This window comes from Heloderma suspectum, chromosome 2, assembly GCF_057233095.1.
Source record: "Heloderma suspectum isolate Gila_16-S chromosome 2, 16-S_ref, whole genome shotgun sequence".
NCBI classification, from domain to species: domain Eukaryota; kingdom Metazoa; phylum Chordata; class Lepidosauria; order Squamata; family Helodermatidae; genus Heloderma; species Heloderma suspectum.
The window spans coordinates 300,384,380-300,408,311 of NC_139459.1; the positions used below are offsets into that span (position 1 = coordinate 300,384,380).

Consider the following 23,932-nt stretch of genomic DNA (forward strand, 5'->3'; position numbering starts at 1 on the left):
AATAGTTAGGTAATCTTTTGGGATTAAAGTATTAGAAATTTGGGAGTTAACAGTAAGATCCAGCATTTCAGATGGAGAGTACTGTTAATTAGAACTCACAGCTTGAGTGAAGAGCATTTTACAAGGAATTCTTATGAGGATCACCTTGAAAGCTTTTGATGCTGAGGAAACACCATAACTTTTTTCTTCACACAAAAGCAGCCATCACCAGAGCACAACCAGATGTTACCTTCTCTTAGTTTCTGTAAACCTCCATGACCTCCTTCAAATTAAAAAAGGCAATAGCATTTTTTTAAAGCCACAGGAGCTATCATTAGTGACTCATTGTAAGGATTTTCATTAATTCATAGCCAGCCAACCAGGAATTTTCCCACAGCCATATACAAAAAAAGTCAGGGAAGTCACTGAGTGCTTGGCTGGATCTGAATATGGTCAGAAGTAAGATCAGAAATATCTAGTCCCTCCCACTGGAGACAGAGGAGGGTTAGAAATTAAAACCCAAGGCTGCCCACTAAGATAATATGCTCTACCAGGTTTTGCTTCATCACCAAGTCCATTCATGGCAACTTTTGAATATACTTTCACACTATTTGGAAAAGGCATTAAAACATGTTGCCCGTTAAAAGAGTGTTCCGACCATGCTTAGATATATCTTTAAAATAAAAACAAGAACTATGCATTGATAATTAAATGCCACTTTGTTGCCCTTCAAAACTTGCAGTCCAGAGCTACAATTGCAATAAAGACAATGTAACAGCAATATGCATTTTATATTGAAAGAACCTACAATTCACTGCATGTTGCACATTTAAAAAAAATTAAATTAAAAATGTAATTTTAAAAAGTGAATCTACCATTCACAATCTTCATCTTTTTACCAGAAATAGCACTAAGATGCAGAGAGCGCTGTAAAGTTAGAAAAATGAAATCTACACAGATTTGTGGACATTTAAAAAATGAAAACATTTTGTAGTGAAATAAGCACAGCATTATCTCTCCTCTGCTTTTTGCTATTTGGTGCTGGCATATGTTATTATGGGATCCTTGTAATTAGTAAACAGAAACTTTTGAAAAATACCATCAAGGCCTAAGTTTTGAAAAAAGAAAATGGGCAGGAAATGCCTGTCTCCCATGCTACAGGAGGAGCCTGGATAAATATTTAAGATTTTGAGTCTATGCCTTTCACTGCTGCCATTCCAAAAGAAGGAAATGAAGAAACAATTATACTCTGGATCTCAGTGACTAGGAATAGTGTCACATAGGACAACTCTGCATCACCCGCACCCTGGAAATCACACAGACAACTTGCTGCAATCTGGATTTCACAGCTCTGTTACACTTGCATGTCAGATGCATGTCAATTAATTCTGCAAAAGTACCACTACATATTTAAACCTGGGTTCCCCATCAGTTTCATACTGGGAGCTAAAGAACCTTCCCAATGGGAGTGCAAAAGCAGCTGCAAATATTTACCTGTATTGTAATACTCCAAAATATCTTACACCAGCAGTGGTAAAGCTTCACAGTGATTTACTCTGCTGCTGCCTGTTTCTCATAGAGGAGCCAAGCAATCAAGAGGGGCTCTAAGAATATAAGAAGAGCTACGCTGGATTAGACCAGGGGCCTAGCTAGTCCAGCATTCTGTTCAGACAGCAGCTAACCAGTGGCCTGAGGGAAACCCACATGCCAGACATGAGGGTAATAGGTGATGAAGCCGAAGCCACAGCCAGGGATATGACGGAGGGGGCAAGGCCAACAGGATCTTCCCTTTGTCCCCCCTCATTAGATGGGGGGGGGAATGTCCCAACAGAGCTAGTGATGGTGGGGAAAGTACAGCTTGTTCAATGGGCAGATCCATGTTTATGTCCCACTTCACATAGCCATGAGCAAACCATAAGGTTATATTGTTATTAACAACAGGTAACCATTGTTTGCTAAGATTTCCTGTGGTGGGATACCAAGACAATGGAATCATACTCCTTCCCAGCAGGTGGTCAAGGTAATGTTGCTGATCAATGATTCCACAATTTGCATATGGTTCAAAAGCGCCATATTTATTTATTCATTTATTTAATGTGCATTCATGGGTGATTTATCCTCACCTGCAGCAAACATTTCCCATGTGACTGCAGAAATCAATTTCTATGGGTGGTGAAGCCCCCTTATTAGATTATAGCATCAGTGCATATTACAATTATTAATATGATTGGAACTCTCAAAACATCATGTAAATCCAGCTTATAAAAAAGCAAATAGGTAGTTCTGATTAACTTCGTGGAAGAGTCCTGATTCCTCCCCCCAAAAAGTGAATACTTAACAATGAGATATAACTGATTTATCAGGTTCTGTACTTAACACAGAATGTTCTTTTCCCAACCAAAATATAATGGTTTGGTTTTAAAAGTCTCCACACCTATTATTTAGTACTTACTACTTAGAATGGAAAAGGGAAATTATTTTCCATTTCAAATCCTGAAGAATGGTTTTAATCTTATTGTTCACAAATGAAGCCTTACACTTCTGCCATGCTTATTATATCCTAGCAAATAAAATCCCAAACTTCCTAGCAAGCCCTACCTTTTAAGAAGAACTAAATGGGCAAGTTCAAATCAATGCCTTGCCCCATCATCTCCAGACTGAGCTGCTGGAAATGGCAGCTGGTCTTTATTAGAAGGTCTTGTAAAACACTGCTCTTCAGCTTTAATTAGCCAGTACCTATAATATGACATGCAGCATGTGCCTAAGCATGTTTACTCAGAAGCAAATCCCAGAATTCAGTGGGACTTACTCTTTAGTAAGCATGCACAGAATTGCAGTCTTACTCCATAAGTGTGCATAGACACTCTTACCAGAGTGTAAACCCTACTGATGTCAGTTGGATTTTTTATATGAAGGGATACATGTTCTGGGCTTTTTATTTTTTTTCCGATAAGGTGCTACAGCAAGTTATGCATAATATTAAATTTATCAGTACGAGTTTGGGAGGCATTATTTTAATTAGGATATCAAAATACTGTGAATACTGTTTGTTATTCCATAATTAGTCTGCAAATACTTATACACTATTAAATTTCACCATCTGCAGGATTACCCAAACCACTCAGCAAATCTTCTTTCTAAGTAAAAAGAAACTTAGGACCGTGCCATAAATTCCCTCTTAATTAACTGAAGAAATATTACAAACACAATCTGAGTATGCGTACCAAGTCAGTGAGATCACTTTTATCTTTCTGTCTTTAAAAGAAAATGAAACAAAGATTTGTGCCCATCCTTCATCTATAGGATACTACTCATTATAAATAAGCTACACTAAGGATATCTGTCTGAATGGGATGCAATTACTTGGGGGCTTGTGCCTTTTCAGTCTATCAGTGTCCCTGCAGTGTTTAAAGTGGCAGAGGGGAAGCAGCCTGTGGTTAAACAGAGGAAATACTGAGGAATTTTAATAGAGCAAATAGTCTTTTTACTTCCTACAGGGTAGCACTTCAAAGGCAGCCTTGCCCCAGAGCAGACAATGTGTTACAGGGGCCATCAGTCATTCAATAGTATGTCAAGTCTATTCAAAACTTACATGCAGCCCAAGATAAATACTACACAAACAGGACAATTGGTCCTATCCTGCAGTCAATACTTGGAAATATTTCCCTTTCTGTAGTCAGTTAAACTTTTTCTCCCAAAAGTATGCAGAATTCAAATCTACTGTCTACTTTTTAAAGTAACGGGGTCAAATATATTCCAGTAACGGGGTCAAATATATTCCAAGAAGTGAATAACATATGGAAATACAGATTAAAGTAGCCTGTGTTTGAAAGCAAGTTATAAGTTCGCTGTGTAACACAACCAATGCTGTCACACTGTACCATAAACATAACATTCTGTAGTTTTAAAATTAGTTTAGATAACTCTTTTTCTACTTTAGATCAATGAATTTCAGTTTTATCAGAAAATTATCAAAGACCCACTACAAACAAAGTAAAAATCAGTCAAGCATTTTAATAGCTAGTGTTCTTAGGACCTATACAACCTAACATATGTGCAGCTTTAAAAGATGCAAATCAAATCTCACTTTTGTTATGTGAAACGCTAAACAGAAGCAGCAGCTAAATGTATTTTCTTTCCAGACCTATCAGCTAACAAAATTCAAGATGCAAATATACCCAGTGGAGAGTTAAGTTCTTTACAAACTTTTGGCTTCTTTTCTACTCCCCCCCCCCCAAGAGTTTTTGTTTTGTTCTTTGGACACTTGCCTTTCCTGTAAAAACATGCCACTACTCCCTACAAGTTCTACTAGTTGGGCTTTTGTTTTTTTGTTTTGTTTTTATGCTTGCTGTAACCCCCCCCCCCCTTATGATCTGAACCCAAGAAAATCTCTGTGACAGTCTAACAAAAAAAAGGAGGCTATGAAAGTCAGTCATGGTCTTCGACGAGCGTTCATGTGGAATCTTTAATAAGCCTGAAAATGGAATGGGGGGTGGGTGGAGGTAAAATCCACTAGAAGTCCTTTTTAAACACACACACACACACACACACACCGGCAGTAACAAATCACACTTAGGAACCCAAGGAGGAAAACTTTCTAACTAACAAGCTGCTATCAAGAACAAAAGGTAAGGCCCTAAAACACTTTTTTTTTTTAATCACCTTACAAGCATCCCCGGTCCCCTTTCCCCCCTCGGTCTAACGACCAGGCCTGTAGCCAAACCAGCCTCCAGTCATTAAAATAACAAAGCCCAAGCGATCGCCTTTTATCCCCTCTCCCAGGGCAGGTCTAGTTAAGGAGGGGGAAGAAGGGCGGGCGCGGATAAAAGACCTGTTGAGTGACTTCACACTTGTCGGCTTCTCCCCTCGGCCGCCCGCCGGCCTCCCTCCTCCCCCCCCCCCGACTTCCTTCGGTGCGAAAATGCAGTCGAGCTTCTCCACCAGCAGCCACCCCAAATCTAGAAATGCCATCTCTTGGGATCATCTGCCAGATGGGGAGCGCGAGCGAGCAAAGTGTGCGCGCGCGCGCGAGAGAGAGAGAGAGAGAGAGAGAGAGAGAAAAGGGGGTATTCGGGGCTGCCCTTGTCGCGTCCCTGCATCCCGTTGCGCCTCCCCTCAGGATGGCAAGCTGCCCATGCAAAGCCGCCACCTGCGAGCGCCCAGCCGGGTTCCAAAGCGCCCCAAAAGGCAACGCGGTACCTGGCAGGTCTCGGCACCTCTTTTCCCCGTTAGCGCAAGTTGTGCAGGCAAAACGGAGACAGAAAAAGGCCACTCCACGCAACTCACCGCGGCGAAAGAAAGAAAACAAAAGGTTTGTTTCTTTCTTCCTTCCTTCCTTCCTTCCTTCCTTTCTCTTTCTTCCTTACTTACCCTCCAGCCACATGCATCGCCCGCTGGCCCTTTTCTGCTGCCTCCTGCGGAGACGGCGAGCCGCGGGCCATCGAAACAAGCAGTGAGGGAGAAGAAGAAGGAGCAGAACTTGAGCCACGCTGCCATCGCCCGTCTCGCCGCCGCAGCGTCCGGAGTCTGAGCTCCAGCAGCAACTTCAGGTTGGAGAAGGCAAGGAGGGGAGGGAAACGGGAGCTGCACGCATGCGCGCCGGGGCCCACTGAGACATATGGCCATGCAGCTCCCTCCTTCCTTCCCCGCTTCACCCCCCACCCCGCAAGACCCACTACCTTGCCAAGGATACGAGCGGGGGAGGGGCTGGGCAACCACTACCATGTGTCTAGGTGCGGCAGGGGTCAATTGCTCCCCCTCCACCCGGTTCGAGGGCTGTATTGTTTAATTCGCAACATCTGAGATGCAGTAAAATCAACGGAGAGCGTTTATTTCCTTCCTTCGCCCCCTGCATCAAAGGAAGAAGGAGAAGCTGTTCTGGAAAAGAAAAAAGGGGGGGGACAAACACTCACATCAGGCTCCCAAAAATAACGTTGAAAGGAAAGGGAGGTGAGGATCTTAACAAAGAACCCTGCTAATTCACTCCTGCCCTGTTCACACGTCCAGAAGTACAACAGGACAAAAGGACCAACAGGAGTCTGGGCTACGGAGTTAAGATGCAGAATGGCTTGGTCCTCTCTTTTCCTTTCCTTACCATGTAAATAGACGAGTTGCCCGGGTTGATCATGTCTCCAAACACCATTCCAGCATCCTGCTAAAGCAAATTTCCCTCAGGAACAGGTTTTACTCTACAGGTAGAGAAGTTCTGCCCCTGATGTGTGGTTATTGGCATTCTGCTGCACTCCGGCACACTCTTTTTAAAATGTGTGCACCACTTACTAATGCCTTAGTTATGGCATGTGTCAAGAAAGAGTTCTTGAAACCATTGCAAATAGTTCATGGATAACATCAGGGTGAAGCATAGGGATGTATTAAAAAGAATGGTAATAAGAATGCCCATTGGAAACAATAGGAGATTCCTGAAAGTCCAAAGGAAACAATGAGAGCTGCAAATGCCAGGTGACATGGCTGGGCTCTTCACATTTGAAATAACGGAACAGAAAAAGCGATATAAACCAACTATCTCATTTCGTCTCTGTCCCTGTGACTCATTCCATTCCCTCTCCAGACCCATTCCTTGCTGTATTTGTAGCTTGCATTTATTTCAATGGAGCCCAGTCTTGGTCCTTTGCATTCACACATCCCATTATTTCCTACAGACCTTCAGACAGGGTTAGTTTCCAGTGGACCTCCTTGTAATTTGTTTTAGTACATCCCTGACACATACCAGGTAGCAAGTAGAAGGGATGCTGAAGACAATGGCATGGACAAAAACATCCCATTTTATCCTCACAATCCCCGTATATGTCAGGGATGCAGAATTGTGGAGGGGTGGGGAGCTGGATGATATCAGGGGGCATAGCCCTGCCCCTTACATCATGCCAAGGGGTGTGGCCCCCACCTTCTGACATCACCCCCTTTTTCTTTTTTTCCTTGCAGCACATAGAAAGTGACACTGCATTCCTACTGCTATCTCCCGTCTGAGACTGGAGATAACAGTGGAGGTTCTGCTGCTGGTGTGCCCCACTGTTATCACCAAACTCCGATCAGAGACAGCAGTGGGGCGATACCAAGAGGTGGGGCTTGAAAGCTAAGCCCTGCCCCCTTGAGGGGACCCCAAGGGGCTGCATGGGCTGGATTGGGGTGTCCAGCAGGCCAGAGGTTCTGTAAATTTGTTATAAGCTGAGACATGGTGCCCCAAGATAACCTAGTAAGCCTCATGGCTGAGCTGGGATTTGAACCCACACTGTAACTTCAACACCACACCGTCTCTCTTTAGTAGATAGAGATACACTGTCAGATGGCCTGTAAAACCTTCAGACATCATTTAGGGCTAGCAGATATTTACTCTGGAGAGTGGGCAATAGTAGTACTCCAATAGTAGTACTCCAATAGTAGTACTCCAATAGTAGTACTACAATAGTAGTAATAGTAGTACTATGATAGGCATTGAGCTTCCCCAACCAGATTCACCTTTTCCACATGTGCTATCCTCCAATCCCCATCATCCCTGAGGATGATGGGAGTTGTAGTCCAACACATCTGGAGGTTGCCAGGCTGGGGAAGGCTGCTAGATGAATGTCTCGTAACACTGGCCAGGTTTGAAGGTTCCCTTCCCCTGACTCTGAGCTGGGCCTGAGCCTTTCCAGATTAGACAGTATATTAAGCTGTGAATTCCAGCCAAGAATGGCCAAAGTAGTTTTGGGCTGGCTTCTCTCTCCTTGTCTTCCTTCTCAAGTATCAAGAGACTTCCACAAGAATGACAGTGTAGGAATACAGCCATGGATACATTCTCAAAGCATTATCCATATCCCATTCATTTTTGTAGAGTTCAGAAATGTGTCTGCATAAATCTCTACCATACGTGTGTGGTATATACCATACATATATACATATATATATATATATATATATACACAACATACATATTGTGGTACCATACATATCATACAAAAGAACAGCTGTACTAGATCAGACCAAGGGTCCATTTAGTCCAGCAGTCTGTTCATACAGTGGCCAACCAGCTGCCCACAGGAAACCCACAAGCAGGACATGCGTGTACAGCACCCTCCCATCCATGTTCCCCAGCAACTGGTGCACATAGGCATACTGCCTCTGATACTGGAGGTACCATACAGCCATGAGGACTAGTAGCCAATGATAGCCTTCTCCTCCATGAATTTGTCTAACCCCCTTTTAAAGCCATCCAAATTGATGGCCATCACTACATCTTGAGGTAGCAAACTCCATAGTTTAAAACTATGTGCAGTGTGAAGACGTACTGACTTCATACATAGTCAGTCCAATTTGATGCTCTGACTTGGATTCCTGCATTGAGCAGGGGGTTGGACTCGATGGCCTTGTAGTCCCCTTCCAACCCTACTATTCTATGGTTCAATCTCCTGCACCTCTACACCAGCTGAAATGAAATGAATGGGAGAAGATTTCTCAGGGATGCCTGAGAAATCTGCAACAGATTCAAATTAGTTTGGATTTCAGTTAAAGAGGTTGGGTAGAAGAGCTGTGAATACCGATGGGGCAAACAAAGAATCAAAGAATAAGAGTTATTTGGGCAAAGAGAACATAGGTTCAGGCATATGACAGAAAACAGGAAGTCGTATTCTCATTAATGCAGATGCAACACAGTCCTACCTATGGGTGTTTACTCAGAAGTAAACTCCAGTGTGTTCAATGGAGCTTATTTCATTGAACCTGAGTTAGTGGAGCTTACTTCCAAGTAAGCGGGCATAGATTGCAGCCTGAAACAAGCCCACTTCTCCTTTTTAGGAGTCTCATTAGAAAGGTTATTCTCTTGCCACCCAAATGGGCAGGAAGGCACAAATTGTGGTTTAGAGGCAGGACAATTAATAGGTGAGAACTGGTTTCAATATACATTCCAGGAAGGAACAAACAACCTGAGAGTGCGGGAGGCTGAACTTTTGACCTTAGATAGGCTTTTCATTCAAGGATGGTAGGATTGTTACAGAATCAATATACAAAACAGACATATTGCACTATTGTGTCACAGTTACGCATCCCTGCTCTTGGCAATTATCAGATTCTATTGCAGAACGGCAACGGCTGTACGAACCCTGCAATATAATTAGCTCTTTAATAGATTTAATTTTCTTTCTTTTTTAAGTGCCCCTTGCTTCGAGGTAAAGGGAATCAGTCTAATGAAACATGCTCTGCAATGCTGCAATTTAGTGGCAAAATGCATCTTTGTAGCTGGGGTTTCAAATCCAGTTTTCTCTTTCTTTACAATAGCCTCTTGTTGTTGAATAAAAATGAGTACCTTTGACATGGAACCCATTCAAAAGTCATGGCTATCAGTGTAACGAGTTCTGCAGATGGTTTTAGTTGCCATTCCCCTCCTTGCTTCAAGCTAAAAACTTTCTCTGCCTCTTCAGCAGCTGCTCCCAGATGGAGGAAACTTGTAGAGCATGACGGTTCCCCCTAAGGAAATGGGCAAAATCTAGAAAATAATAGGCAGTTTTGCTGTGTGATCAGGAGTTTCCCACCAGATCTTCCTATCACTTTGCAAAAAAAATAAATCTTGAGATTTTAGCAGACATATATTACACCCAAACCTCACACGTCTGGCACTGGCAGAAAAGAATGCCATAAATCCCTCCCTGTAGGGAATACCACTTTGCAAGGCTCTTGACTGTAAAAATGATTTTGAGATAGAAATGTAGACTGCAGCCTTAATCTCACTTACCGTAGGTAAATTTTAATGATTCCTGGGGGATTTCCTTACAAAAATGTTTTTAGAATTTTGCCTTAGACTGTTATCATAAACCGCTTATTTCAGTGTAACTTTTGCTGAAATCAATTGGGCCTGCTTCTAAGTAAATATATTATGGGTTGTGTGGGGTGGGTCAGAGAATAACCAATGCTCACTGAAATGTAATGTCTGATCATAGTTATTTGCCCCTAGTTCCTGACGTTTAGAATTCGGTCTCTTTCTATTGTTTAAAATATTTTGTGTTCTGAAAGTAATATTGTCTTTAATGAGGGAGGAGAATAAGAAGAAACCACTCTGTGTTTGTTTGTTTTTAAAAGCCCCAAACCTGTACACTACGAAAGCTTTAATCAAATACTCTTACTGAAAGTGTTTGTTTCTTTCTGCTTGCTGGCTGCAGTTGCGCTCAGCTAGAGAGTATTTTCTCTACCTAGCAACATCAGAACACTGTGAGAAATTTATAAGAAAACCTTTAGTACAGTCATCCCATTACATTTCTTACTAATCTACATTTGGATGATAACTGAAAATAAGATGAATCGTCAGATATTTTCATGCTGTTATTTATACATGAAGTTCCTAAACAGTTCTTGTTGTCACCCCATCACTTCAATTCTGATAAGAAACTAAGATCTCCATAAAGGGGATATGGATTCATTATGCCATCCGTATTCTAATGACACCCACATCCATTTCCCCTTTTCATCAGATCCACATGAAGCAGTAACATACCTGAACGAGTTCCTAGAACTAGTAGCAGAGTGGATGAGGCTGAAAAAATGTTAAGTTTAGTCCAAACAAGATAGAAGTGGTGATAGTGGGAGATTAAGTGGCCCAGTTGGTTCAGGAAATGCCTGTGCATCAGATTCGTGGCTTGAGGATTCTCTTGAATCCTGCTCTACTTCTAGAGTCTCAGTGGCTATGGCCTAGGGTGCCATTTAGCAGCTTTTCTGGCTGGGGAAAGCCAGTGCACAGTGAAGCTGGGTCTATGGCTGAGGCACCAGGTGGAGGAACACTCCAAACTTTCACTGGGGCAGCAAAGCTGGGTCCACAACTGAAGCACCGTCTGGAGAATCTCCCACTGGCGCGTTGGCTTGGGACATAATTATGTCGGGGATGGGGGGCTGTCCACACACACCCTGACATCATCAGGCCCTTGGACAGCCAGGTGGTGGGGGGCCATCCAGCCTCCCAACACTTTGTAGTTCTCCAGCCCTCCACTAGGAGCTGGGCCTTTTCAGTCATTGCCCCAATAGAATGTCCTTCCCTGGATTCTAATTTGGACTCCTCACTTTCGTCCTTTTTGAGGTAGGCAAAAATATTTTTACTCCACTGGGCTTTTGAGATAATTACTTCTGCTAACTGAGACTAAAATGTGAAGATCTGTATGCTACTGGTTTGATTTGTCTTATGGAGTTGGCTGAACTTCTGTTCTTATTCGGGTTTTTGTTGGTATTAGTTATGTTTTACACTGTAAACTGCTTTGTGTACATTATTTAAAAGTGGTGTTTGTTTGTTTGTTTGTTTATTACATGTCTATACCACCCAGTAGCTGAAGCTTTCTGAGCAGTTCCCAAAACAAGACTTAAAACCATAAAATACAGTAAAGTAACACATCAAAAAAAGCATTTCAGTCTTTAAAACAGAATAAAACTAGAATAAAAAACAAAGTAAAAGCCAGCAGTACACACTAACATGCTTTTTATTTTTAATTGAAGGACTAAAAAGCCTGGAAAAATAAACAGATATTCACCTGGTGCAAAAAGACTACAACATAGGTGGGCTTCGTTGGGGAGGGCATTCCACAACTGGGCTGCCATCTCTGAAAGGCCCTCTACTTAGTAGCTGCCCACGTCACCTCACTTGGTGGAGGCATCTGGAGAAAGGCCTCTAACGATGACAAAGATTCCCAATGTGGGAAATTCCTTAAGGCAAAGATTCCCAATGTGGCGCCCAAAGGCACTGCACCACACACGGGCACCTACAATGGTGCCTGTGGAGGGATTCCTGATGTGGTGCCTGCGGGTACCCACAAAAACTTTATTTTTTCCCATTTACAAAAATATATCTACATGGACTTGGATGAAATGCACCCGACTTTCTAGCAATTATATATAGGCTTCAACAAAAGTGGACCAAATATCCAACAAAAGTGGACCAAATATCCAAATATCCATTTGAAGGTGGTGTCTATATGCAACCCATTCAAATATTGAAAACATTGTAAGGTCCTCAATCTATTGTATTATGGGAAGTGAGTGTTTATCCTTTCAATGTTGTAGTATCAGTCTTTTAGCTGTCAAAAGGGTGCAGAGGATCCATTTATGCTAACCATTTGTTAATTTCCATGAAGCAGATAAATAATTTAAATGAGCATGTACACCAGTGAATATTAAAGACTGTTCCAGTACAAAATTTATCTATGTGATAACGTCCTCCCAGAAAGAAGCATCTACTGAGCATTGCCAAAACATATGTTTAAAAGAAGCATTAGCTTATTGCATCTCCAGCAATTAGTCGAATTAGACAATCCCTTATTAAAGAGACAATGTGATGTTCAAAAGACACAAAACAAAACAAAAATGCTGAATGAGATGCAACCTAAGATCCATAGATGAGACAAGTGGACACCAAAGCAGCGATCCACTGATTAGGCATTTTGTGGTGGTGCCCACAACAGTTTCTCAAATTCCCAAATGTGCCCATGGGTTCAAAAAGGTTGGGGACCCCTGCTTTAAGGTCTGGGCAGGTAAATATTGGATGAGCCAATCCTTCAGGTAACCTGGCCTCAAGTTGATTAGGGCTTTGAAAGTTAAAACCAGCACTCTGAATTGGGCCTGGAAATTGACGGGAAGCTGGTGCGGATCACAAAGCACTGGCATAGTATGACCATTTGTCTCTCCCAGTTGTGCCCATCAGCGTACTTGATTCAGTATCAGGGTAGACTTGATGGCCGGGGAGGGGGGCTAGCCGTGGTCTATAAGGATTCTCTCTCCCTCCAGGCTTCCTGTCCATATGACCACTAGTCTGGAGTGTTTGCATCTTATGTTGGGCCAGCAGGACAGATTGAGGATCTGCTGGTATACCCCACCCCACCCTGCCGCCACTACCCAGCAGTCTCTCTACCTGAGCTGACAGAAGTGGTCTTGAATGTGATGCTGAGGTCCCCCAGGTTGCTGGTTTGGGACAACATCAACATTCATGCTGAGGGCACTTTGTCTGGGGCTCAGGATTTCATGACCTTCCAGGACAACCATGGGATTGTCCCAACATGTCATCAGCCCAACATATGTAGCAGGGCACACTCTAGGCTTGGTTTTTTCAGCTGACCATGGAGATGGTAATCTGATGGTGGGTGTTTGAATCAGTCCCTTTGCCATGGTCAGATCACCTACTGATTAGACTGACAGCAGCTTTTCCCCTCTGCAAGGGTGGGGTCCTATTAAGATGGTCCACCCCAGAGGCTAATGGAACCAGATGGTTTCCAGAGGGGTTGGGGGGGAGGGTTCCAGCTGATATGGCTGGCACTCTTGGTCGTTCTGTGGAATTCAGAAATGACCCAGGCAGTTGACACGATTGATCCTGAGTGCCCTCTCTGCAGTAGAACTTGTACAGCTCCATGGTCGCCCTGCATGATAACCTATTAGTCCAGCAGATAGGTGCAATATTTGGCCAAATTGTGCTTTTGATGATAAAAGCATGAGACTTGGGGCACAGATAGGACATATTCTCAGGAACATTTTTAGGCTATAGGGCCATCACAGATTTCCCCCTTTACAGCAATGGCAGACATTTTTGCAAAATGGCCTCCTAAGAAACATTTTCAGTCTGCCCTGTTGTATGTCTGATGCTCTGTGGGTCAAAATGAATGTGATTTTGCTTGAATTTGGTGTGTAAATACATGGGCAGACATCCACCATAGACAATAATACACACAAGCACAGGAGTGCACACAGGTGTGTGAATGCACACGCAAAATGGAGTTAAGTAAAATAAGTAATATATTTATAATATTATAACATTATAAATAATTGTTTATGATTTGTAATGTTTAGTGGGCTTCATATTGAGATGACGGTTCTCAAGGTACTTGGAGATCTTCTGGATGAAAGCAGGTGGACTGGAGTGCTTGTTCAGGCTGGTGCTGCCAGAGCAGGAAAAGCTGATTCATTTATACAAACATCCCATGTGACACGTACCCGTAGGGCTCATCAAATCACAGCCAGTAGTCTTTATATATTTCTCCAGCAGGCCTATAATAAGGACAACCAAGACTTAGAAGACAATGGCCACTTCTTGTTGCTGGAAGACTGGTGTAATGAAAGAAGGAATGTATGTCCCCAGTTCTGATTCTGGTACATCATTCTACAGTTTGAGCTTCACTTGAAAACTTATGTGAGAGCAATACGAGAGGGAGACTTCTTTTGAGGCCCTGTCCAAGATTGTTCCCTGGTTCTTGGCTTTGGACCATACCCACTATGCAAGATGGATCCCTGTCCACTTATGTGATATGGTTCCACTTAAAGAGCACCATTGTAACATCTATGAAGAATTCATGAAAGGGAAATTTGTCCAAAAAAAGTCAAAATGTTCCTTCTCTGCTATTGCCATTGACCAGGCCCACGAGCAGAATAATGCATCTGTAAAAGGAGATGGAGGAGCTGTAGTCCTAACAGAAATCCCAGCAGCTCTGTGTCAATGGATGGTGTCTGGTCCTGAGATGGCTTGCTTAATAGAAGAATTTGAGAATTCAAGTAATAAGAGATGGGACACAGATGAGCGTTACCATGAGGCCAAAAAGCACTCACGGATGGCATTTGCAAAATCTGTTAAGTCTCTCACTCAAGCTATAGAAGATCTGGGAAACCCATTTAGTGAAAACAGCTGTGATCTTATTGTACTTGACAGTAGAAACATTGTAGATCCAGCAGTGGCAGACACACTACTCAAGACTGAGAAACTTGGAGTTGCCCATTATGAAACATATGTCAGTGAGAGGCTTGTCAACCAAGACAAACCTATCACAGATCCTATCAAATGGAACAACCTCCATATCTTCAGCCATCCTCCGGTCAGAGAAAAGTCAAGGAAACAGCTGCAACTGATATCCCCAAAGAATGCCTGTTCGCTCTTCTCTAGACTTTACTTTGCATCCCAGATACGCAGTGATGATCTAGATGACTTATTTCGCCATGAGAATCAAGCCTATCCCCCAGCACTGTCAAAGATGGTGAGTCTGAGAACAGGAACAAAATCTGATTTGTTGCACTGTTTGGATGAGCTCACACCTGTGACAGAAAATTTCTTCAATCCAATAGGGCATGTGACCATTCTTGATGGTGCTGCCATCAGCAACATGCTGAGACCAGGGCTAGCAAAAACATTCCAGGATTATGCCACTGATGTTTTCCTTCCCTATATTAAATCACAGCTTCAGTATGTAACAAGATTAGACATCATCTGGGATGTGTATAGGCCTGAAAGAGTGACACACCTAGCAAAAGGGGAAAAGGTGTTCAGAAACATGTCAAGCCATCAAGTCCAGTCCCCCCAAAATGGCAAGAGTTTCTCTGTGTTGATAACAACAAGACTGAGTTGTTATCCTTCTTGGCAATGACACTAGCAGGCATTGACACTAACAGGTGATTACTACAAACAAGACCAGTCTGCTTTGTGTAAATCATCAAGATGTCCTGGGACTGGTTCCGTGCTCACACAAAGTGGCAGACACTCGCATCCTACTTAACTTAAGTGATGCTGTGCAGCAAGGGTATAATAAAGCCCTGTTGACACTGATATTGTAGTTCTGGCCATACCATTGGCACAATGCCTGGACATGAATGAAGTATGGGTAGCATTTGGAGTTGTGAAGAACTTCCGGTTCCTTGCTGCTCATGAGTTAGCAAGAGCTCTGGGTCCTGATTGATGTATCACCTTGCCAATGTTCCATACAATTACTGGGTGTGATGCTGTCTCTTTTTCTGGAGGCAGGGGCAAAAGGACCGCATGGGACACCTGGAATGCATACGGAGATGTTACCTCAGTGTTCTGTAAATTGGCTGATAGGCGAAGACAGCAGACAGTAGAAGAATGGCTGAAGCCACTGGAGAGATGCATAGTTTTGTTATATGACCATACCAGCAGCAAAGAGCATGTTAATGATGCAAGGAAGCAGCTGTTCATGCAGAAAGGTAGAGCAATTGATTGTCTACCTCCTACATAGGATGTGCTCATTCAGCATATCAAAAGGGCTGTCTATCAGGCTGGTCAATGCCAGGCCCAAATGATAATCTGAACACCACAGCTTCCCTAGCCGAGTGATTGGGGGTGGAAGAAGGATGGGTGTAGGTGGGAAATATGCTGGACAACCGTACCAGAGGCTACACAAGCTTGTAGGGAACTTAGACGATATGGCTGCAAGAAAGGCTATAGAGCACATTGCAAGTGTGACAAGAATCATAGAATAGTAGGGTTGGAAGGGGCCTATAAGGCCACCAAGTCCAACAAGGATGCTCTACAGTGTACTACTCTTTGTCTTTGTGGCACACTTTGTACTGACTAATAAGATATGTGTGTGGGGGGTGTCCAATGGTATCCAAGTGTATTTGACTTAAAAAAAATAAGAATGTAGTGTGGTAGGCCTGGTAATGACAACATTGTATTTACATGAAATAAACAGCAATCATTCTGTTCTTTTTGAGTTATTGTTTTTCCTAATGTCTAGCTTTAAAAAAATTAAAGGTCTATATTCTATTACAGAACCTTAAGATTTTTTTTGTTATTAACTCCCATTTGGCTTTTTGTACACTTCTAAAGTTATAATACAAATAAATAAGCTCTCATAAACCCTAAAATATGCATGATTCTCCAAAAACTGAGGAATTGTAACTGCAATTGGTGGCCATATTTCAAAATGGCTGCCAATTTTGTTACAGGGCAAACCTGAGATGGCCCTATAGCAAAAAATATTCAATATGGTATGGTCTAAAAGTGTGCCAAATATCATGCTTTTATCGTCAAAGACACAATTGTTTCACCTAGCTGCTGGACTATATGTCAGGAGACAGCTCAAGGACATTGCCAAGGTGTGTGGACAGGTTCAAGCAACCACATCCATATTGGATCCTTGCCCCTCTTCGCTTATAAAAACTGGCAAGGAAGGAAAAGCTGGCTGAGCCAGGGAGAGGATTAATGCCTCTTTGCAAGAGGGAGTGTCCTGGGCCACCTTAAAGAGGTGGCAGTGAGACCACTCCTGAAGAAATCCTCCCTGGACTTGGAAGAGCTTAACAACTTTAGGCTGCTGGCTGAAATATTCCTTTCATGGGCAAGGTCCTTGAGTGGGCAGTTGCCAACCAGCTCCAGACACTCCTCAATTAGACTGTTTCTGGATCCATTTCAGTCAGGGTTCAGGCGCAGTAAAACCTGGCCTGAAACTTGGTTTCGTCCTATGTCAGGAGAGAGACAGGGGGAGTGTGACCCTGTTGATTCTCCTTGATCTTTCATCAGCTTTCAGTACCATCAACCATGGTATTCTTCTGAGACTGTCTGAGCTGGGCGTTACTGCATTACAGTAGTTCTGCTCCTACTTGGCTGGCTGGCTGGCTCCAGAAGGTAGTTCTTGGGGAATATTGCTCGGCCCCATGGATTCTCCAGCATGAGGTTTCTCAAGTGTTGGCTTTGGCCCCCATGTTATTTAACATCTACACAAAACTACTTGAGTGGGGTCATCTGAAGTTTTGGAATGTGTTACCATCAGTATGCTGATGACATGCAGCTCTACTTCTCCTTTTCATCTTCATCAGGTGAGGCTGTGGATGTGCTAGATCAGTGCCTGGCTGTGACAATGGACTGGATGAGGGCTAATAAACTGAAGCTCAATCCAGACAAGACTGTGATACTGTTAGTGGGTTGTTCTTCTGACTAGATGGTGTTCATCCACTTCTGGATGGGGTTGCACGGTCCCTGAAGGAGCAGGTTCATAACTTGCGGGTTCTGCTGGAGTCATCTTTGTCACTTGAGGCTCAGGTGGCCTCAGTGTCACTGAGTGCCTTCTCTCAGCTTTGGCCAGAGGCCCAACAATGCCCCTATCTGAACAGAAGTAAGTGTTCTGGTAACCTCCAAGTTAGAGTACTGCAATGCGCTCTGCTTGGGGTTGCCCTTGAAGACTGTTCAGAAGCTACAGCTTGTGCAAAATGCAGCAGCCACATTAATAATAGGGACCAGAAGGTCTAAACACAAAACACTAATTCTGACCCCCTCACATTGGCTGCCGGTATGTTTCGGAGAGCGATCCAAGGTACTGATTTTAATATATAAAGCCTTACATGGCTCGGGACTGCAATACCTGATGGAGTGCCTCTCCAAACATCAACATACCTGGACACTACGATCAACATCTGAGGCCCTTCTTCAAGTGCCTCCTCCGAGAGACACTTGGAAAGTGGCAACAAGGAAGAGGGCCTTCTTTGTGGTCGTCCTGATTATGGAATGTTCTCTTTACTGACATACACCAAGTGCCAACATTGTTACCATTCCAGCACCAGGTTAAGATTGTGCTCTACTCCCAGACATTTGATGGTAGATGATGGGGCATTTACGTCAGTTCTTTTTATCAAGTCCGGTATCTTGCTGTAACTGTTTTTAGCTGTTTTAAATTTTGTATGTTAAAGATTTTAAATTATATTTTATTACCTTGTATTTGTGACTTGTAATTTTTGTGAACCACCCTCAGAGCTTCATCTATTGGGCAGTATAGAAACAAAATAAATATAAATCAATAAATAAATATCAGCCAGTCCCTATTAACAATTTCACTGCCCTATTTTGGGCCAGCTTAAGTTTTCTAAGGCATCCCCCCATATAACGCATTACAGTAATCCAAACAAGAGGTTTTCTGTCCAGGTAGGGTCATATCTGGAATCAACCGACGGTGATAAAAGGTATTCCATGCTACTGAGGCCACCTGTGCTGGACCCAAGAGTGGAAACTTCACTATGGAAGAATTACTTGGCAATGCCATCATGTGATGTCTTTAGGTTCATCAACTAATCAAACCAACTTACAATTGTGTACACTTACATGAAGGGCTGGTCTATATATTGCGGCCAACACATTGAGCTGCTTTAAAGTGCTACACATATTAATTGTTAACTGCATGGTGAGCTGTTTTGTGTGTGTGTGTGTGTGTGTTTTTGCACAGTGCTTCATCACAGTAAGATAATATTTTTCACCATATCATCCTAATGCCTTCATTATGACCACCTGCAATAGTCTGGTACAATTTGCTTGATCTCCCTCCCTCCCTCCGAGGTGCTCTGACTTGGCCAAGGGCATCTCCTGCCATCAGATGACAGAGAAGCAGGTAGAGTTGTTACTAGGCCCTTGTAGACTAAAGTGTGGGGCCACAGGCAAGGAGGTAGAAGTGCATAAAGAATGCTCTCTAGAGAAGGGGTGGGGAACCCGTCCTGGGGGCCAAATCTGGCCCTCCTGAGGTCCCAGTCCAGCCCTCTGGGGTTCTCCAAATGGCCCCACCCCCTTTCCCCAACCACAGACTGTTTGCTGGCTTCCTGGCTTTTGTGCAGTTTCCCCCCTATTCTTAAAGGTTGAAATACCTCTCCTAAGGCTTCATTACTAGCAGTAAGAGCTTGAAGCTTTAATCCTCTGAGTGCCTCCTCCAAGGGAAGCTCTGAAGGCAGCAAAGAGGTGAGGGCCTTCTCAAGGGTGGCCCCCCATCTGTGGAACAAACTCCCCGATGAGGTCTGCCTGGTGCCAACATTGTTATCTTTTCGGCGCCAGGTTAAGACCAATGTCTTTTCTCAGGCATTTGGCAGGACATGATGAGTTTTAATCGGTCCTGGATGTGTCTTTAGTTATGACCAACAGTTCAAAGTTGTTTTTAGTTATATGTTGTTTGTGTATATTGTCTGTGTGCTTTTATGTAAATGGCTTTTAAACTTTTTATATTGTATTCAATGTTTTAACTTCTGTAAACCGCCCAGAGCACTTCGGCTATGGGGCGGTATAGAAATGTAATAAACAAGAACAACAATAATAATAATATGCTGGGGGGGTGTATTTTTGACCCCACCCCTTTTGCCTTTGGCACCACCCCTTTTGCCACCAGCCCTGCCCACCACTGGAATGCTACCTCTGAGGCCTTTGCTGAAATTGAATTTGGCTGTTGAGCTGCACAAAACGTCCTACCCCTGCTCTAGAGGAATACCAAATGTGACCCTACCTGGACAAAGATAGTCTATTCTCAGTGATCCATGGCCTGGTCACCTCCAGATTACACTATTCAAACCTCCAGACTATTCAAACCTAAACCATTGAAACCTCCATATTAGACTATTGAAATGCCTTATATGTGGGGCTGTCTTTGAAGATGGTCTGGAAATAGCAACTAGCCCCAAATACAGCCATGAGGCTATTAACTGGGACTGAGCATTATGATCACATGTTGGATGTGGTTTGTAAACTGCAATGGTTCCCAGTTAGTTTCTGGGCTCAGTTCAAAGTGCTGGTTTTGATTTTTAAATTTCTTAATGGCTTGGGACTGGAATGCTTGATGGACCGCTTCTCTTTACATCAGCTTGCACATACACTAACATCTTCAACAGAGGACCTTATCTGGGTGCATCCACCATCTGAAGAGCAGAGGGTAGCTACAGGGGAAAGGATCTACTCAGTGGAGGCACCCCAGTTATGGAATGCTCTTCCCAGGGAGACCCACCTGGTGCCTAAGATGTAATTTAGGTATTGGGAAAATATATATTTATTTTTCCCAGGCTTTTCAACATCAAAACAAGAACATTAAAACACCAGAATATAAAACAGCAGTATAAAAGCACCCAGCAGAATGAAAAGCAAACACCAAGCAGTATAAGAGCAACGTGCAGAGGATTAAAACACCTAGGCTGAAAAGGTTGTGTGAATTAGCCCTATTCTTTTTGCCTTATATAATATCTTGTGCAGTTATCTGAACATTAAAGAATGTTCCACGTTTGTTTTTAGATAGATCCATAGTTATTTGATGTTTCTGCTCTCTGGCTTCCTATCTTTGCAAAGTGGGCCTTGTCAAACTTGGCGACATCAAGAATGTATTTTATTTTGACTAGGTTAAAGACTGCAAATCCATGCTATGCCACAAGAGGGAGGATGTTACACAGAAAAATCACACTACCGTGAGTTTATAATTCACTGTTGCGTTTCTGAAAAAGAATGCTGACATTACATGAAAAAAAGTAAAAAAAAGAAAAAAGCAGCAGCTTTTCTTTTTTTTTTTAGAGATAATTTGCTATGTCCAAACTGTTTTTTTTTTAATAGGGAAAGTGTGATGCTGTAGTTAGAATGCTGGGTTTGGACTGGGAAACCCAGATTTCCATTCCTACTTGGGCCTGGTTCTCCCAAACAGTTGAAGAGGAGGCAAACCTGTTTATAGGCCACTTCAGCCTACAGGTGGGAGCTCCCAGAGAAACAGGCTTCTAGCCTAGCTTTTTCTCTGACATTTTGTTTTCTGCACGCAGGGAATTTTTCCATGTGGGGGGAATATTCAGTCTTGTAGTCCCCGAACTAGAGACTGAAATGGTAGAGTCTATAAACAACTTTTAATTAAATAATAACAATAATTTATTACTGTATTTATATAGCTAAACCATAACAGAAGTTCTCTGGGATTGTTGTTGTTGTTGTTCAGTCATTAAGTCGTGTCTGACTCTTCGTGACCCCATGGACCACAGCACGCCAGGCCCTCCTGCCTCCGCTCTCTCCCAGAGTGTGCTCAAGTCCATATTCATTGCATTGGTGATGCTATCTAGCCATCTCATCCTCTGCCGTCCCCTTCTCCTTTTGCCTTCAGTCTTTCCCAGCATCAGGGTCTTTTCCATACAGTATGAAACAATAAAAACGGTTAATGCTAAAAACAAAAAATTAAAAACACATAATTTTAAATGAAGAGATCCAGGCTAAAATAACATATGTTATTTAAAAGCCTGGGTGAATAAATCGGTCTTTTGGCACCAGGTGAGCCTCTCAGGAGAGGCTGTTCTATAATTGGGGTTCTGCCCCTGAAAAGGCCTTTTCCCCAGTGGTCACCTGCCTCACCTCATTTGGTGGGAACACTCAGAGCAGAGCCTCTGAAGATCTTCTTTTTAAAAATGTATTTATTAAATACATTGCAAAAAAAAAATCTATTATAAAACTATTAAATCTGATACAAACAAAAAAGGGTTATAGAAAGTATCTTCTTCTAATTATATCAAGAACAGTGTCCTGTCAAAATGTATATGACCACAGTGACTTTTCCAGTAAAGAATAAAGCTATTCCATTTATTTGCAGTATTAGTTATATTTTAATTTTCCATTTTGCTATGTATAGACTCCATTAGCTTATCCATGTCTGCAGTATTCAAACACCTAGGGTGCGGTCCTATGCATGGTTAGAGAGAGAAAAAAAGCCTACAACTCCCAGCATGCTCCAGTCAACATGAGAGCAGGTTTACCATTCCATCTGCTGTTTGTAAGAATAAGACTTTAGTTGCAAAGCTTACTGAGGCTGCAATCGTATTCACACTAACCTAGGAGTAAGTCCCATTGAACAAAGTAGAACTTGCTTCTGGGTAAATATTTATTGGATTGTGCTGGGGGTGGCTTTGATCACTGTCTCTCTGTCTAACCTACTTCACAGAGTTTGGTGAGGCTAATAAACGCACTGTGCTTTGCCAGCCAAGAGCTGGATTTTATATTTTCAAAATGGATAATCAGCCATCTTCTTCCCAGAAACACTTGGGAGGGTTCAAGATATAACCTGAAACCACCACTGTACCGATTACAGCCTAATTTGAATGTCTTCAGCCTCCTCCCAAATGCTTCACTGCTTGAACATCAGCCATTTTTCCCTCTCCCCGCATCCTCCGGCCACCTTTTTTCTTTATTTACCATCTTTGCCTGATGAAGAGTTCTGGAGCACTTGAAAGCTTGCACAGTGTTTTGTGACTTTTGAGTTGGCCTAATAAAGGTATTATGGTGATATGGATTTTAGCATGGGGTGGGGTGGAACATGGGTACCTTTGTTTTTTCTTCTTCCTGTGTTTGGCATTTTTCATACTAGTCGCATCTCAACACATTAGACAATGTAAGCAATTCCATATATATGAATGGTATAAACAATTCAACACAAGAGCAAAGCAACTTCAGAAAGATGAAAGATAGTGACAGTTTAGGACAAATGGGAAAATATACTCTTCCATATGAAATATGAATCCTAGGAAAGTGTAAGTAAGGCAGACAAAAACACCAAAAATATGCAGACAGGAGTACTTTGGGAAATGGCTTTGACCTCACAGTTATTAAGACATTTAAAGCTGGAATCCTATGTACCTGAGAGTAAGTACCACTGAACTCAATGGGACTTACTTCTGAGTAGACACATATAGGATTGCATTGTAAGAGATGCTAAGATCATGTAGAGAGATAACAGGAAACAATCACCACAGTAGTAGAGTGAGCAAGGAAAAGAGGGAAATAAACCTCAGTGGGATAATTTATCATCTTACTTACACATCATACAGTTAGAAACTTGCAATTTGTCAAAAGTATATGATTCTGGACAAATCAAATACACCCCTATGAAAGTCTAGCGCTTCTAAAGGAAATGGACATACACATCCCAAATAAAATTTACATAAACTAAACTCTTATCTCTTAAGCAACACAACAGTCCTTACCTATGAGACTAGATGAAGCAGGCAAGTTGGATACCATCAGTACAATGGAGTTGACTGGATCCTCTCCCTAGGAAAAAGAAACATGATTAATGGATGATGTTTTTAAATGTTTATAACTGAATGGCCCAATCCTCTGTTCTACTGTTCAAAAGCAACCGTTCATAAGGTGCAGCATGAGAGGGCCTCTGCGTTAGTGAAAAGCGATGACTTGCCCTTTCACTCTCATCCTGAGCTCTGCCTGAAACTTGTACTAACTTGAGCCTTCTCCTTGTAAAGCAGCAAGTGGATAGGCCCATAGTTAAATATAGTGCTTATGCTGGCACTCCAGAATCTCACTGCCAAGAGCAAATGCCCTGCCACCACACAGATTAGGAGGAATTCAATTTACTGCATTTTGTAATCTTGCCAAGCAGAGATTTATTTTTTATTATTCAGAGGTCAATCTACAGAGGGTGAAAATGGAATGCAGACTTTATGCCAGCTA

The 23,932-nt window shown here is 42.6% G+C and overlaps 1 protein-coding gene across 1 annotated transcript in view; it reads right to left on the bottom strand.

The window, feature by feature from the left end:
* Nucleotides 1-5,573, bottom strand: part of IL17RD (interleukin 17 receptor D) — a 71,601-nt gene extending 66,028 nt beyond the window's left edge. Inside the window, exon 1 of the mRNA XM_084832476.1 lies at nucleotides 5,350-5,573. Coding sequence (XP_084688602.1) covers nucleotides 5,350-5,475 — 126 coding nt within the window. The 5' untranslated portion in view covers nucleotides 5,476-5,573. The remainder of the gene's footprint in view (nucleotides 1-5,349) is intronic.
* Between the last annotated feature and the right edge of the window lie 18,359 nt (nucleotides 5,574-23,932).